The sequence below is a fragment of the Mus pahari genome, chromosome 14 (genome assembly GCF_900095145.1).
Source record: "Mus pahari chromosome 14, PAHARI_EIJ_v1.1, whole genome shotgun sequence".
In the NCBI taxonomy this organism is placed as follows: Eukaryota; Metazoa; Chordata; class Mammalia; order Rodentia; family Muridae; genus Mus; species Mus pahari.
In genome coordinates, this window is record NC_034603.1 from 44286131 (window position 1) to 44304164 (window position 18034).

Below are 18034 nucleotides of genomic sequence, written 5' to 3' on the forward strand. Positions count from 1 at the left end.
TAAACAAAGCCTCCCTGCCCCTGCTCCCACCCCCCAGCCTTGCTGTCACCATCCCCAGAAGCCCCCAGTCTTTTTTTTTTTTTTTTTTGGTTTTTCGAGACAGGGTTTCTCTGTATAGCCCTGGTTGTCCTGGAACTCACTTTGTAGATCAGGCTGGCCTCGAACTCAGAAATCCGCCTGCCTCTGGCCTCCCATGCCAGGCCATCCCCAGTCTTTATTCCTTTGTGTTGCTCAGGAATCTGTACTAATATAGGAGCAGGGATGCGGAGTGACTTGATCTCAAGATCCCTAAGGGATCTCAAAACCCCTGGATGCTGAAATCCTTTGTATAAAACAGCATAAGGGGTTGTAGTTTGATCATACAGTGCTTGTCTAGTCTTCCCAAGACCCCGAGTTTCACACCAAGGACTACAAAAAGCAAATTAGGCACAGGGAGGGGCTCGAGCCATAGCTCGGCAGTCAGGCACATGTCCTAGCCTCTGTCCTCTAAACCATCACCACACGACATATAGTGAAGACACCGCCCATTCTGCTGAATATTTTTCATCTGTAGTTGTTTGAATCCATGGATGTAGAAGCCACAGATAGAGAGGGCCATATGCACACACACTTCAGCCATCTGAGCAGTCCCTCCCATCTTCTGTGGGGCTCACTGCATAGGCACTGAATTCAAGTCATTTTGCGCCTGTTCATCTGCCTCGTGTCAAGCATTTGCAGCTCAGCCACGGCGCCTAGCAAGGGTAGAGGAATGGAAAAGGAGTTAAATGGCTAAGCAGCCCATCTCTCACCAAATCTGACTGGGCAAGTAGAGCTTTTCGAATACTGAATAAGGTTCTCCAGAAGGGCCCACCTAGGGGAATCTACAGAATGAACACCCCAGCTATCTGGACAGTGACCTAAGGAAGGCATGGGAGGGGAGGAGCAGATGACCTCCTCCATTTAAGAAGAACAGAAACAATTGGTACTTTGGCGGGTAGGTGAAGTGCTGAGAACAGTGTCTAGCCTCCTATGAACACAACCTCCAAGGACAGAATCTGGCAAAGAAGAACTGGTAACTGGCATTAAACACAACTTCACTGTAAGGAAGGGCTAAAGGATGTGGCTCAGTTAGCACCTTGTTAAGATGAGTACTACAGTCAAGCCAGGGAGGCCTCTTGGAGGTGGTAATGACTGAGGTGAGGCAGGATGCTGAGACGTTCTCTAGAAGGGCAGGTTTGTTGTGGGACAATGAGGAGTCTCATTGGTCACAACCTGGAGAGTGTGCTGAGGTGCTGGGGAATCAGAATGTATAACGAGGGGGGTGTCTCTAGGCATGGAGAATTCTTAAAGATAGTTTGGACCAGATACAGTGGGAACAGAATGGTCCCGCTGAATATTCTGAAAGGAACAGAGGCAGATGGATTGAGCTTTGTTCATTATTCCTTTCTTTGGTTTAGGGAATCGTGACAANAAAAAAAAAAAAAAAAAAAACCTCATGTGCTCAAGATATGCATTTTCCTCTGAATATTTACAATCTGCAGTTGGCTGAATCTACAAATGCACACCCAACTGCAAAGGGCGGAGGATGCTTGCAGGCACCTGCTGCAAGGCCCAGGCTGTGGGAGCAGCTCACCAGCCACAACCAGCCACCAAGAGTCCTCAGGCCACGAATCGCTCTGACGCAAGCTTGTGCTCCACCCTCCCTTTCCTGGGAGCTAGAGAAAGAGGTCGCCTTTTGCTTTCACTCACTGAAGGCTTTGTACCAGGGACAGAACACTGCCCCTACTACCTACCAAGGTGGGCGCCCCTCAATCCTCCACGTCAGGGAACATTAACTCAGGAGATGCCTCGGGGTCTGCAAAATGCTTGTCAGTCTCAATCAAGGGAGAAAGGCCGCTCCGAGCAACTGGGTAGAAGACCAGATGGTCTCTCATTAACCCTCTCAATGATGCACTACAAAATTAACAACCATTTCTGCTCCATTAACACCACACTTGGCCCATCATGGGGAGAAATGGAGGTGGGAGAACACGGGTTTATGTCTAGACAGAGACACTCATAAAGACCAGATGCCTATGCGGCTGCCCCCAACAGAGGGTGCCCCAAGGCAGAAGTTACCAGCAGTGACTAATCACAATGACGGGTCCCCTTTCACCCTCAAAACAGGGCAACAACCTTCCATAGAATGAAGTCTCTCTCAGACTCATGTACTGAATGAAGGTTTGCTTGGTTGTTGGTTGACAGGCTTCTGGGAGGTGAATGGACCATGAGGGCTTTAAATTCAAGACCAGAGTATTCCACTGGTGGACTCATAACTTGATGGCTTTTGGGAGATGGTAAAAAGCAGGAGGTAGGCCACCAGGGGTGTATCTCATTTCAGCTTCTCCCTGCCATATTCTCTTACCATGTGCTCTGCCTCACCATGAAGGGGGTGGTTCTGATGCTAAGGTCCTGTTCCCCAATTGGTCCTTGATATGTCAGTAAAGAAAGCCAGGGGCGGGACCTCCAGGTACCAGGAGGTAAAGGAAACACAAGGAAAGAGAGGAGTTTCTGCGTGCTTTGGAGGGAGAAGAACACAGCAACCATGAGGTCTCAAGGGGAGCTGGGGCCTGTGGGTGGCCAGGGATGTTTGACAGGGGCGAGTTGGGACTAGAGCCCAGCAACTGTGCCAAGAAAGCAAGTTGTAAAGGAACAAACTGTGTGTGTCTTTTATCCGAGGATTCAGGGGAAGCTGGTTGGGAGCTGGTAGCACGGCCAGTCCCAGAGCTAAGGTGGTAGCATAAAACTACAGGCAACGTCACTACCATCCAGAAACGTGAAGTCGATGGACTGAAGCTCTGCAACCTCGAGCCAAAGTCAGTCTTTATGTAAGGACTGGAGAGACATAAGATCAGAGGATAAAGCGGCTGCTGCATAAGGACAAGAACTTGCATTCGGATCTCCAGCATTCACTGGGAAAGCAAACCGTGGAGTCATGCACGTGTCATCCTAGCAACGGGGAGCAGAAATAGGAGGATCCCTGGAGATTGGGGCAAACCCATCCAGCCAATCAGTGACCTGCAGGTTCATTAAGAGACCCTGCTTCACCACACATGTGTGTACTTTTAATCCCAGCAGTCAGGAAGCGGAGGCAGGCAGATCTCTGTGAGTTCAAGACCAGCCTGGTCATGAATTAAAATTTACACTTTATATAAAATGGCTTTGCAGTCCGTGGACTTAACACGTCACTTATCCAGTACCTGTCTGAAAAACTAAGGGCACGTGCCATAGAGGAAGACACCCAATATCAGCCATCAGTGTGGGGTGTGTGGCCGACCATGCACCCCACACCCCCAATCCCACACACACACAGAGGGAGAGCATCTGTAAAGTATTTTGTCACAGAGAAGACAGGCTGACTGACACACTGAGGATTAAAGGAGATCATGAGTGTGAGAATGCTAACTCAAGTCTTTTTTTTTTTTTTTTTTTTTTTTGAAGGGAGGATGGGGAGGATTCTTAAGACAGGGTCTCACTATTCAACCCTGTCTGGTACTCACTATGAAATCCAAACTAGTCTTAAACTCTATGCAACCCCCCTACCTACACTAGGATTACAAGTGTACGCCACCATGCCAATCCAAGGGTTATTTTTACTTGCCTAGAATCTAAAGTGGCTGTTCTTAATTTGTGGGTCTCTTAGGGGGTAAAATATCAGATATCCTGCATATCAAATATTTATGTTACGACGCATAACAGTAGCAAAATTATAGTTATGAAGTAGCAATGGAATAATTTTATGGTTGGAAGATCACTGCAACATGAGAAACTGAATGAAAGGGTCATAGCATTAGAAAGGTTGAGAACCACTGCTCCAGAGGAACGGAAAGGGTCTGACTTGGCTCAGAATTCAGTCAGCCCTCTCTGACTGGGCATAAAGGATTCTGGGTACTCTTACCCAAACTATGTTCCTTGAACCAGCAGTAGCACAGCAGTGGCACCTGTCAGAATACACAGCCTCTGGTCTCATCCAAGACCTACTGGAGAGCTCCAATGATCCTTGGGAGGTTCTAATGCACGATGGGAGTGTGGGAAGCTAAGCCAGGCATTTGGTCCTTGGCAAACCATCTCTTTTCCTCCCTGCCTGGCTACAGGAAACACTGGGGGTTAGAAGGAAGTAGGAGTCAATGCAGAGTCAATCACACATTAAGAAAACCAATCTTCCATAATTGTAAGGAGAAAAGACCCCAATTGGAGCCAACATGTCTTTAAGGTCTCTATCCTCTGTCTCCCTCTCAACAATGAAGTGAAAAGGCCCAAAATTAGAACCTCCCAAGAGAAATCAGCATGCGACCAGCACTAATAACTCCACTAAGTTTCCAGTATGTTTATTTGTAAGGTAACCTTTTACTTATAACAAATGCCACATTTCTCATTTGTTTCCTAAGTAAGTCATATTTCAAAACAAGAAATCAAAAGGAAGAAAAACATTAAGTCTGTAATACCAGAGTAAATGTGGCAAAACCCACAGCTGCAGGACATTAATGACAGCAGTCAGCTGAGTTACTGCTCCCCAGCTACTAAGAGTCCCTTAATATCAGCGCCACTATTTCATTTTAAACACTGTAGATCACGACCAACACTTTTGTTCTTTATTTAAACGGGGTGAAATGGAAAAGGCTAGGAGGGTATAAAAATATGAATTCACTGTGATTTTGCTAGAGGAAGGACAGTGACGGAATATGAACAGTTCTGTGAATGTTTTTTTTCAGTTTGTGTAATGCACTGGCTCACACAGAGAACAGATACTTTATGTAATGACTTTAGAGCCCACAGAGTTGGCAAGTCACTAAAAAGAATGGTAAGAGGGTCAGGAAGACAGCTCAGCGGGGGGAAAAAAATACTTGCCCAGCAAACCTGGCGATATGGGTTCGGACCTCTGGAACCCATCTAAAAGTCAGACACAGTGGCTGACTTGTAATTCCAGCACCCCTACCGTGAGGAGTGGGGCAGGGGGAGACACAGAAGGATCCCTCGGAAGCCCTGGGGCCTGCTAGCCTGCAGGACAGAGCAAAGCACAGAGACAACCAGGAAGGATCCTGCTTCAAACAGGGTGGAGGATGAAGACAGGTGCCAAGGTTGTCCTGACCTTAGTGATCTGACTGACATCTCCCCCATCCCACCCCCACACTATGGTATACATGCACCCTCACATACAATACACACACACACACACACACACACACACACACACACATTTTTAAACCACTCATCCCTTAAATACTTTAAAAAAAAAAAAAAAAAAAAACCTCANAAGGGTACAGAGCTGACTTTTTCTGGTCAGGCCGCCCATGAACAAATTCCTTTTAATGCTACATCCTAGACCTCCCATAACTCCCTGGCTCTTCTCTCCTGATACATAATGAACACATAATGCCACAGGATACTAAATCTCGGGTATTCCCCAACCCGGCTTTGCTCCCTCGAGTCACCGTTTCCACCTTCATAGAGTGACCCGGTAGAGACTCGCCAGAGGGAGGATGTATTTTGGAGGAACAGAACTCCATCACTGGGAAGAATATGAAGAGGGTGGTGGGAAAGGGCAGGGGGAGCAAAAGAAAGCTCTGGGCAGTTGAGGGGCAGACAGCACTGTAGCAAGGTTGAGCCTCTGTGTTGGCTACATTCTGGAATCAAGGGTCGGGGGAGGGCTAGGAGGCAGGAACAGAACAGGACCCCAGGAGGGAGGCTGCTGCACAGTGATGGAAGAAGAGGAGTCAGGAGGGAATAAGAAGGTCCCAAGAGCAACTGGAATTCTGTACATGTCCCCATAGAAAAACATGGGCCCGATATGCAGGCATTCCTCTATTGCTATACCCCAGCAAGCAGAGGTTCCTAAAAACAAAACACTGCTGAGTCAATACAGGATGTGAGCTGTCCTTGAAATTTTGAGCTCCAAGGGGAAGAAAGAGACTGGAACTGGTAAGCTCTCCCCCAACCCATGTGCATGGGGGTGGGGGAAGGGCAGTGCGCTTCTGCCTTCCTCCTTTGATCCCAGCTCGGCCTTTTTTCTCTCTGCTCACCACACAGGAACCCTTTGTGAAGTAAGGCCTTCAGTCTTATTTGGGCCTTTTTGGCCCTAGCCAAAGGTGGCTCTACCAAGGTCTGTCACCAGGCTCAGTCTTTCCCTGAGGTCCACCATCTCAGTAAGGGGCTCCCTGGGCCTGGGGACCTCCATGGACGTAGAAAGTGGTTCTGGAGGATACTACACCTGAGTCACGTCAGCCCTAATTAACACGCTGCTGCACCGGGCAAATTTAGACATCAGCCAGATCTCTACCCAACAGACCCTGGGCCTGGGCAAAGAACCTTGGTACTCAGTGGCCTGATTTATGGCTGAGGGCTCTTTATTCTCCTTCTGGGACTGTGGAGGTGAATTTTAAAAGGTCCAAGAGCAGGGCCAGCACACAGTGGATCTGCCAAGTCCTCTCTTCCAGTTCCCACTTCTTTACCCCTATCCCCAAGTGCTCTGAAAACAAGGCATGAAGTACACCCCAGCCCCACCTCCAAAGCCTAGATCCATGGCCTGTCCGCCTCTCCCTCCCTACCTCCCCTGCTTTCCCCTCTCATTGCCAAGTATCATTTCTTGCCAATAACCCCCAAAATGGGGTCATGCAAGGATATGGGTTCCATTATCCCTAGGAAAAGGCAGCCAGTTGGTGAGATACATGAGGATCCCTAGAAGATGAGCCACTCACACCATGAAAAAAAACAAGACTTAGTCTTGCTAGTGCTTGCCTATAATCCCAGCTATCTGGAAAGCGGAGGCAGGAAGATTAAAGATTTAAAGTCAGTCTTGTCAAAGAGACTGGCTCAAAATAAAGAGTAAATAAAGGGCTGGAGCCCAGGGGTGGGTGCACACCTTGAATCCCAGCCCTCGGGAGGCAGAGGTAGGGGGTTTAAGGTCAGCCTCCTCTACAGAGCAAGTTCCAGCTCATCCAGGACAACCAGGGCTACACAGAGAAACCTTGTCTTGAAACAACAACAACAAAGGAGGGAACTGGTAAGACAGCTCAGTGGTACAGCACTTGCCTAGCATACGTAAGGCCTGAAGTTGACCGCTACAGACACCCCCCAAAAAACTTCACAGTTGTCACACTGGTCAGAGATAACCAGATCTATATAGTTCAGCTACTGGGCCCTCACTGACCACTGTGAAAGGGACGAGTGTGGAAAGTTGAACATCTTTTTAGGCTCACCTGATGTTCCACACCCAGTGCCTCCTCAGGCTAATCCCTAACCTCCAATTCTCTCCTTATCACACAGAGGATCTCCACCTGCACACGAGTGGAAGCTTAGAAGAGCAGCGGTGACATGTGACACTCCTTGGCCAGGGCTGGCACACAGCAGGAACTGGACAGCATTGTGGTATTGATAGTCTGTAGGAAGCTAAGTGGTCACTGGAGTCAGAGCATTGAGATCTAGTCAAATGCAAGCTGAATCTCTCGGATCCTCCTCGTCCTCACCTCCATCAGGAAATGATAAGCAAGTATGTGTCTAGGGGGTTTTTAGATCATACACAGAAAACGTCTAGAATATCTGGCACATGATAGGGCTAATTAAATTGTACATTTTCATTACTTTTTTCTTTGGATTTCACTCACCAATCCAGGCTATCCTGGAGCTCACTATGTAGCCCAGGCTGGCCTCAAAACCATGCCTCAGTCTTCAGCTGCTGGGTTTACAGGCATCCATCTCTGAAGTAAGGTTTCATGTAGCCCAAGCGCCCTACACAGCTAACCTTGAACTTTCAGTCCTCCAGGGTGTCACCACACCCAAGTTTTGTGGGGTACTTTGGCTTTATCCTGGGCCTTTGTAAATCGTAGGCAAGCATTTTACCCACTCAGCCACATCACCAGCCCCCACTTCCAATTTTGCTAGAGAAAACAGAAGGCTAACAAGATGGTTCATTAGGTAAAAGCCCTTGCTCAACAAGCTAGCCAGCCAGAGTCGAACCCCCTGAATTCCCACTCGAAATGTGGGAAGAGAGAACTGGCTCCATATGTAAGCACGGCACACGAACCCATATACACTCACAATGCACACATACATTCAGTAACAAACGAATTTTTTTTTTAAAAAATTGAAAGACCTAATTTCTCTGAGTCCAGTAAGACTCACAGATTGGGCTGGTGAGATGACTCAGAGGTTTAGAGCACCGACTACTCTTCCAAAGGTCCTAAGTTCAAATCCCAGCAACCACATGGTGGCTCACAACCAACTGTAACAAAATCTGATGCCCTCTTCTGGAATGTCTAAAGACAGCTATAGTGTACTCACATATAATAAATAAATCTATTTTTTTTTAAAGACTCACAGATTATTTTTATTGACAGATATAATTTGGGGACCTAAGGATGAGATTTCTCTTCAGAACTCCTTTCTTTTCTAAAGAGGCCTCCACTAGGTGCCATCACAGAACACACTGCCACCCTAACATCAAAACTTCATAAAGGAGCCTTATTTCTTAAAATTATGCCCCAAGGGAGAGAGACCAACGAGACAGAGACAGAGAGACAGACAAGAAAAATGCTCAGGATAGCCAACACGATCCAAGGTAACCACAAAGGAAGAAATCAATTGGTGCTGTGTGCTGATGTCCCCCAGCCTGGGAGGCAACTGAGCTTAATTACACAGCATCTTTATGCTGTGTAATCTTGATCCATTAAACTCTTACTGCTGCCTGGGAGGCAATGCCCAGGAGGAAGAGGTTAGCCCAGCACACTAACAGGATCAGCCTTTCAATCCCATGAAGATAATTACAGCCACATCCTTCCCCAGAAGCCCCAAGCAAACCCACAGGTCCCTCATCATCCCTAGGCTCCCCTAGGTACCCAGCCCCTTCTGCAGACCTTGCTCACTTTAGGCAAAACAACTAGTCATGTGGTCTAAAGGGACATAAGGCATGTGAGTGAGGGCAGAGACAAGGAAGAGGGGATTGAACTTGACCAACCTGGTCACGACAGAGCTCACCAGAGCTAGCCTCGTCTCCAAAGGCCAGGTAACTCTGACGTTTTCTAAACAGCCCATAAAGCCAGATTCATCTCTTGTTCTGGTGTGTGGTGGAGGAATAAGAAGAGAAGACAGCAATTAAGCACAGAGGTAGGAAACTAAGCAAGACTAAAGCAGATCTGAATCTAAGGACCAGACAACTGGTTGCCCCATCCACAAAAAGTCATAGGACCACTAGAGGTACCATCTCAAAGGGCTTTCTCCAAATGCCTTGGAGATCACAGGAACAGGATCTAGCATCTATTCAGTTTCTAAATGGTATTATATAGTCAGCCCATTACCCTGGTTTCTTTTTTTCCTCCCTCCTTACAGGATCTAAAAAAGGTTTTGCCCAAGATTCAGAAACAACATAAGACTCCTGCTACCAATCATGTGTTCTCAAGGCTCCAACTGGTTCAATCTTAACCTAAGAAATACAAGATTGAGTCAGGCTAAGTCACACAGCAAAACAACCTAGAAGGGCTTAAGATACTGCACACGAATCCATATACACTCATAATGCACACATATATTCAGTAACCAACTTTTTAACAATTGAAAGACAGATTTTTCTCAAATGGAAAAACCTAATTATTTAGCAGAGTCCCCCTGTACAGTATGCATGAAACCCAAGTTTAGATCTCCAGCACTGTATAAAGCCTGTAATCCCAACTGTTGGGGGAGGAGGGTTAGGAGTTCAAGGCCAGCCTCAGACAGGTGAGACTTTGTATTCCTTTCGACAGCCCCGGAGACAGACAGGCTTGCATGTCTCTCTCACAGATCCAGGCATCCCTCAGAGAAAAGTGCTAAGTCCCTGAAAGAACATAGTGAGTCACATCCCCATATACCATCTTAGCCCCGCCACAGCCAAAACCTCACCTGAGGTGAAGGAAATCTGTTATTCTGGAGCCATTTGAAGCCTAGCTCCAGATTTCTCCCCAAAAGACTCAAGCTGAGTCAAACAGCTGCGACACAAACATAGCAGAGAAGACTTCCAATCACAGGCCCAGGCAAAGCGGAGGACTCCCCTGGGGGGGGGTCTCAAAATTCACTACCCGCTACTACAATTACCAAACACACATGTCAGGAAACTCATGAATGGGCCAGATAATGGGCTTCTGGGATTTCTGGTGGAGTCAGGAGTTAGAGGAGCCAAAAAACCCAGGGGAAAAACGTTCTCTCCTCCTCAGACTCACATCACCAAAAACGACGGAGGGGTTATGCATGAGCTACTGCTAGGTGCTCACTGAAAAGCTGTGGGTATAGCTGTCAGAACGTCTGCACAGTACTCTGTTGCTACCGGCGAGCTTCCCAGATGTAAGGCTCTCACCTGTTCAATAACAAGACTGTGATGAGCCGGATAGCCAGGCAGTTCAATGGCATACCTCATCCTCAAAGATGTTAATAGACATTAACTAACTGATCCACATGACACCCCTGAGAGATACTCATTTACAGTAGAGTGGGCACAAGGAAGGTACAGAATCATGTCAAGATATATACCATACCTCAGAGAACAGTCTAAGCATCCCTCCCTGCCCCCAGAACAAAGGCCAGAGTGGGTTTTCTCAACATCTCTCCCACTAGCTCATCAACCCCAAGATTGTATCTCCTAGCCAATTCTCCTCAAGTGTTCCTATCATTCCTTCCCTTTTCCAAATAACACCAGCAATGGTCATAACAACAACAACAACAACAACAACAACAAAAGTTGTACTGAACAGACGACCTAATTATTCTGTCAGTCCTACCTCTGAGACACCAAGTGCCATGACAACTATGGACTGGTGCTGAGGAGAAAGAATGAATGAGTATGCAGCAGAAGAGAACACCCACCTGCAGGTGTTGGCTGGGACATACGGCTCAGTCTGATGGAGCCTGGCTGAGGGAGCTACGGGCATTACGCTCAGTGCTAGTGGTTTGGTCCTAGGATACACAGCGGACACGGGAGTAGGATGAGACACTGAGACAGGCTCAGGATGATCTGGAAATGGGTTCCTAGCCTCACAGACCTTGGCATACAGGCTGAGTCTCTAAGGGGCATCGGACTACCACAACAGACAGTCTTTGGATGCTACTGGAGTAACAGATACTGATTCCACAAGGTAGGGGTCTTGTAACCACAGATGGTCATGCTCTGCCTTCTATAGAACCCAGGAAAGCATAGGGCTTTGCAAGGCTCAGTAGGGTAGGCGTGTTTGAGATCTGCAATGTATTGCTTGGGATAAAGGAGGTCAAAACGGCACTGTGCCTCCATTTTAAAATCAACCTAGAACACATACTTAAAGATTTTAAGCTCCCATCTTAAGAGGAGCTAAATGATGAGACTACCTGGTGCACAGATGTGTCTCAGCCCAGACCTGCTCAGAGGGCTGTCTCTACTTAGGAGGGAGAGGCAGAGTTTCAGAGTGTCCTTGTGTTTCTGTTACTTCACAGAACTTAATTTAGTCCAGACTCCCTCCATGGTACAGTAGAGAGGGCAGAAGTGTTTAGCAGAAAGGATTGATGAAAAGACATGGAGGAATTATGAGAAAGAAAACAAGCCCACGGAGAGACTCATACTGGCCATCAGAGAAGAGTAAGACAAAGTGCTGAGGAAGAACCTTTACATCCATTATTATATCCACATGGAAAATGAGAGGCTGCACCCTCAGCTGCCACTTCAGGCCATCAGGGCCAAGAACCCCGCTCCACCTCAGTTCCACATCATGAGGGAAACTGGGATCAACCACTTCTCCTTGTGCCTGATGAATCTCCATGACCCAGCCATTCAGGATTCCACTACAGGCAGAGGATATTTACAGCTACCACCTTTTCAAAGGAGTGTGTGATAACCATCAATACATTCGCTATCAGCCCACACCTTCTGGCACAGATGCAGACACCAGAAAAAAGAAACCAAGGACTCCGATGACAAGAAGTCAAGAGGAAGGGGTTGGTGGTTAGTCTGATGGGAGTGGAGAGCAACTAGGCTTAGAGATGAGCCTCGGCCAATCTGGCATGGGCTACAAAATGAGGCCCAAGGTCCTATAGAGACAAACGATATGGGCGTCAACATTTTCAAAACCACTTACCCTGCTGGATCATTTCAGGGCAACGACTGAGGAGAGTTCTGAATAGACAGGTACTGGCCACTGCATGACAGGACAGGGCCTTGAGTAAGCTCAGACATACTGGGAGACACTCAAGCCCTCCTCATTGGCCAGAGTATGATCTGAATCCTCCCCCCCTCCCCCCCACTCTCCGCACCGCTCTTTATCAGCTATGTGTTTTTAACTAAATTATTGAAGTTTACTCAACCTCCCTTTCCTGATCTGTCAGAGTTGTGAGGTTTGGAGGTAAGAGGTAGAGAGTACCTGACACAGTACCTGGTACACTACCTAGCATAGTACCTCACACAGTACCTGGCACAGTACCTAGCATAGCACCTCACACAGTACCTGGCATACTCTCAACAACCTGGAAAGGCTATGAGTACTCTTGCAGAAATGTCACTCACACTGAGCCTCTATAACTGAATCACTTCACATCTCTAAGGAGTCACATTGGCTGCCCTGCGTACCTCATTTACAGTTCCTGAATCTAGCACTTGTAGGGACCTGTGAGCTTGGTAAGCAAAAGGCTCCCACAGAGGCAGAGGAACTGCCCCTGGGAACCACAGAACCACGCTGCCAGGCAAATGACAGCCTGGGTATTTGTTTAACTTAGGTTCTTGTCAAAAAGAAAACTTGATGGCTAACAGCCCAAATATGACTGCATAAAACCTCCCCAGGAAGCCTTCTGCTACAGACTTCCAAATAAGCTATTTCAGAAGCAAGGCAGGGACTCTGTACACTGTGCAAAGCTGGTGCCCCTGCCCACCACCTCACTGGCCAGCTGCCCCGGGGCCTTACGATAGGTTAGACAGCTCAGATGCCAAGCTGTCAAAGTGAGGACTGGTTTATAGAGCACCCCCCCAAAGAGGCCCATGGCCCAATTCCCTTCTCTGACTTTCCTCTAGTCAGGAATTATCAAGGCTGTTTTGCTTCTCAACTCCAGGCTGGGGCAGGAGGTTCAGATGATCAAGTTAGAGAATTATCTTTAGCAACAGAGAACGCCACAAATTGCTTTCCATAGGATTCTATGCTATGGGAAATAAGGAAAGCAGGGATGGGTTTTGCTGAGAGCCAGAAATATCCAAGAGCACAAACTGCAGATGAATATGAGGCATTGTTATGGCTGATTTGCAAGAGCACAGCTAAGCAGAGGTCACTAATCCATCCTTTGAGTCAGGAGCTGATCTGCAACAGGCCTCTTAACAGATGTGTGTCCCCATTTGCACAGACACACGTGTACACACACACATACACACCACAGCTGTGAGTCCTGACCTTCACCCAACGACGCTGGCCTCTACTGGAAAAGAGCAGATGGACTGGCTGGGTTTGGCCAGGATGGACACCCAGGGGAACCAGATTTGCCTCTTTGATGTTGAAACCCCAAAGCAGAATGAACCAGCACAAGGAGAGCTCCTGAGAGGAGGAAGGGAAGGAAACTGGGGGAAGGGGCTGGGTAGACGATATGAGAAGTGCAGGCCCGAAGGGAGCAGAGGGCAGAGGCAGGACCCAAAAAGATAGAGGGCAGAGGCTGGGTGTTGGGTAACGCAGAGACTGCAATCTCCTCTCATCCCTGGAATGTGACTGTTAAGAAGAAACTCAAGCCAGGCTGACCCTTCAAAATGTCCTTGTTTCATGCATCTAATATTCAGAGTCACCACCGAGATGCGCCTGCCTCAGGGTTAGGGTGTGCTAAAAGAAGAGTGGGAGGGTTCCCAGCATTTCCATAGGTAAGAGCACATCCACTGTCTTTCTAGAGGCCACCAGGACCATCTCCCTACACCACAGAATGCCAATGAGTTAAAGAGGGGGAGGGGAGGGCGACATGGGCAGTGCCACCTAAGGCATGGGGGTTGGGGTGGGAATGGTTCCCATCTGAGTAAGTCCCAGTGATCAACTACACATCCCCCAGGCAGTACAAGAGCAATCACATGATCATGGCTGATTTGGGAGCGAGGGGGTGGAGTACCGGAGGTTTTTTTTTCCCCCTCTTCATTTGCTTTTCTTGGGGGTGGTGGTAGTGATGAGAATGGGGGTGGTGACGAGACTGGCAAGAAAGACTGCTGAGCTAGGAGGTTGGCTCTTTCATCCAAATGGCCCCCACAGAGATCCGTACCTACAGTTCTCCTCCAACCTGATCCCATCATCAACCCGAATCACACACCGGAATGCCCCTGAGGTAGTAAACTAGAGAGAGCCAAAGACTTTTCCCAAAATGGCCTTCCCGCTTCAATGTGAGGAGAAAAGCTGCCAATTCTGAAGGCCAAGGTAGAGCTCTAAAAAGGACGCTTCCCACTCGCGGAGCGCTAGAGTGCTGGGTTACACAACAGGTGGGAGGGGTGACACAATCCCCCCCAGCCCCGGTCTATCCAACCCCCTCCCCCCTTAAATCTGCTCTGAGGACTCCATACCGCTCCTCCTCCTACTGGCTGGCTGCACACCTGGCGGACCATGGCCGCTAACACTTGCTGGTGCCTGGATGCACCTGGGACCCTGAGGGCAACAGGGCTCCTCGGAGGGTGCTGGTCCCTCTTACACCCCCTGTCCCCCGCCCAGGGACCCATGGGCACACGTACTGCTGTAGAGGGTGTCGATCCAAGAGAGGCGCGGCAGGCCCCGGTGGCTAAGCGGCTCCATGCCCGCTGCTCCGCGCGGCAGAGGCTCCTTGGTCAGATGGGAAACCCGACCCTCATCGCACAACAAAGGAGGGAGGGCGCCGGCAGGCGAGGTGCCGGGAGGGGCGGCCAGACTCGGAGGTCGAAGTTGCGGAGCTCCGGATGGAGGCGGGAGAGCCAGGGAAACAGGTAGTAGGGAGGAGCAAGCCGCAGCTGCCAAGGTGAGGACAGGGGAGCGCCCCCGAGAGCTTAGTGCAGGGCTGTGGCAGCCTCGGCGAACCCGCTGCGGATCTGGGAGCCGCGGCCCCGCAGCCCGCGCGCCAACTAGCAACTTCCCCGGGGCTGCGCGGCGCCCGGGGCGGGGGGCGGAGGCGACAGCCAATCCGCGCAAGGCTCAGCGCGCCCACCCCCAGCCGCAGAGGGCCGGTGGGGTGTGAGAGCAGCCCGCAGCCCCCACCGATGGCCTCCAGCCGGCGCACAGAGCTCCCGCGGGGTCTCCGGGAGGCGGTGCAGGGCCAGAGGCTCCCCTCCTCCCCTGGTTGGACTGAGCATAAATTCTGGCAACCCGCAGACTAAGGAAACCTATGGACCCGCAGGGGTGACATCACCTGCCACCCCAGGATCTCTAAGCACGATTTCGGGACTGGTGCAGTTGCCAGGCCCCACCCCTAGACAAGCTTGGGCAGCACAGCGTGGACTGGGTTAACATCCTGCGCCCCGCTGGAAGGCTGGGCCACCCAGGAATTGTTTTCCTACCAAACCTTAAATCACCCCATCTATCCTTGATCTTACAGTGCATCAATTCCCGACACACACCAAGGGAGGGCAGCTGAAGTAAGGTGAGACCACTGGGGTCAGGGTCATCCCTTGGCATCAGAGGAAGGACCTATTTCTCACATGCCCCTTTAAGGCAAAGAGACAAACTAGGGTACAGAAGCCCTAACTGGACTCTCCCAATTCCTTCAGGAGCCATCTGACAATCCCTAGCCTCTGTGCACACGTAGGAGTTGAAGGTAGATGGGGGTCGGATGCCTCAGAGAACAGTCTTAAGAAACAAAATTCTAGCCGGGCAATGGTGGCACATGCCTTTAATCCCAGCACTTGGGAGGCAGAGGCAGGTAGGTTTCTGAGTTCAAGGCCAGCCTGGTCTACAAAGTGAGTTCCAGGACAGCCAGGGCTATACAGAGAAACCCTGTCTCGGAAAAAAGGAAAAAAAAAAAAAAAAAAAAAAAGAAAAGAAAATTCTAAACAGTGACCTCAACAGCACTGAAGGTTTGGGGGTGGGGAGTGACATGGGGCCCATGGCAACTTTCCCAACCTCCTTGGGCCAAGTGACTTGGAGACAGAACTGGAGTCAGGCTAGGGTGGTCCAGGACAGCAGAGGCTGCAGCCTGTTTCCTGAATTTCAGGGAAGGAGGCAATGAAGCGCACCAAGGAAGACCTGAGTTAGACCTCTCATATACCAGTATAGTGGCATTTCTAATGATGGAACACTTCCCATCCCATCCCATCTTCAGACAGCTTTAGCTCCAGCCATACAGAGGTTTACAAAGAGTTAAGCTCCCCATTACATGTAAGGGGGGCAGTGTTGTTAGTACCCACAGGGGCTCCTTCTTATCCCAAACAAGCACAGACAGTTTTGAGGGGTAGAAGCAAACCCTCACCTATAAGGAAATTTGTACCCAGCCTTGTAAACTGCCCAGCTGTCTGGACACTGACCTCTATAGATGATCAAGAAAAGCTAGAGACCACTGATACACAGGACGGAGCCTCTGGGAGGTTCAAGGGTAGATGCTCTTGTGTGTGGGAGCCCCCACAGGTGGGCAGCAGATACAGGACCCCTTTAGTTCTAACTCAAGCTTCTGGTTCTGTGGCTTGCTGGCCCTTCCTGCTCAGCGGTTACCCTCCCCACTGCCCCTGACTGGTATATAAAATTGGGAGGGCCAAGCCAACACCTGGAGCCTGGCAAGGGAGGGGGCTGTGCATCTCCAGCGAGACTATCCAGAAATAGAGTTCTGGGTGGGAGAGGGAGCAAGCAAGCTCTCTGAGGAAGCAGACAGAGAAAGGACAAGGGCGTGCCTTACTCTTGCATAGCACTTTCTGAAGACATAGAGCCCAAGAGAAAGGGAAAACATGCCTGGTGCAGCTATCAGCTACAAACCCTAGAAGGCTACAGCACTGACCCCTCCCACAATACACCACATGATGTGCCACCGGGATTTTCCTGCCGGCCACAGCCCCACATCTCCATATCCGGTGCTGACTCTGAGGAGGCCATGGATATATGTTTCTATGTGAGTCACATACATTTGCATACATTTCACATTTTTATCTACAAAGGCTTGAGCAAGCTATTTTCAGCCTGTTTTTTTTTTTTTTTTTTTTCTAGCTGAAATGTTGCAGTTGCTTGCTCTCCCTGTAGTTGTTATAGTTTGCCTTATTCTACATTGTGTCCAATCTTGCCTGGGACTGTTCTTTCCACAACACAGTGTAGCATATAGATACAATCTTGCAGGCCACAGTGCTAATACTAGGTGTGTGTGCCTTCGATCTTAAGAGTTTTTTTTTTTTTTTTTTTTTTTTTAAATTTCACGAGGATAATCTTTGGATGAGCACCGTTACTTCTGGTTCCTTCCTTTCTTATCCTCCATTTCCCCTACTTATGCAGTGCTAGGGATTGAACCCAGGACCGCACTCGTGACTCCACCACAAAGCTCTATCCCCAGCTCTCTTTTTACCTTTTGAGACAATGTGGTGGTTTGAACAAGTATGGCCCCCACAGGCTCATATAGTCCAATACTTGGTCCTTGAAATTGTTTGGGAAGGATTAGAGAGTATAGTCTTATTAGAGGAGGTGTGTCATGGAGGGCTAATCTTGAGATTTCAAAAGTTAAAACTAAAGGCCTGTGTTACCAAGGCCTTTAGTCTTAACTTTTCTCAGTTTTGTGAATTTTCCAGATGAAAAAAAACTAAGGCACAGCTCACTGACCCAACCACATAGTGTGGGCTGGGATCCTATGCATGCCACCTTGCTGTCAGCTGACTGATAATCCAAGTCACTGAAGGTCCCTGGAAATCTTTTCTGATCCAAAAATGTAAGACCATCTGCTAGGAAGCCCTTGCAGTTTTCTTCCATAACCATCTGCCCACCTCTTGTGTAACAGTTTCCCCCAAGACTGAAACATTCCATCCTGCTGGGAAGCTCCTTAAGCAGGAGGGAAAACAACTTTACAACCGGTTCAGGAAGTTCCAGAAATCTACAAGACTTACTAGGCCCCTCCTTGCCAGAATAAGCAACAAGAGCTGAGTGTTCCCTTC

The 18034-nt window shown here is 48.9% G+C and overlaps 1 protein-coding gene across 1 annotated transcript in view; it reads right to left on the bottom strand.

Moving 5' to 3' along the window:
- The window catches only part of Abr (ABR activator of RhoGEF and GTPase), a 142398-nt gene extending 127352 nt beyond the window's left edge, over positions 1–15046 (bottom strand). The window contains exon 1 of the mRNA XM_021213613.2: positions 14678–15046. Coding sequence (XP_021069272.1) covers positions 14678–14738 — 61 coding nt within the window. The 5' untranslated portion in view covers positions 14739–15046. The remainder of the gene's footprint in view (positions 1–14677) is intronic.
- Between the last annotated feature and the right edge of the window lie 2988 nt (positions 15047–18034).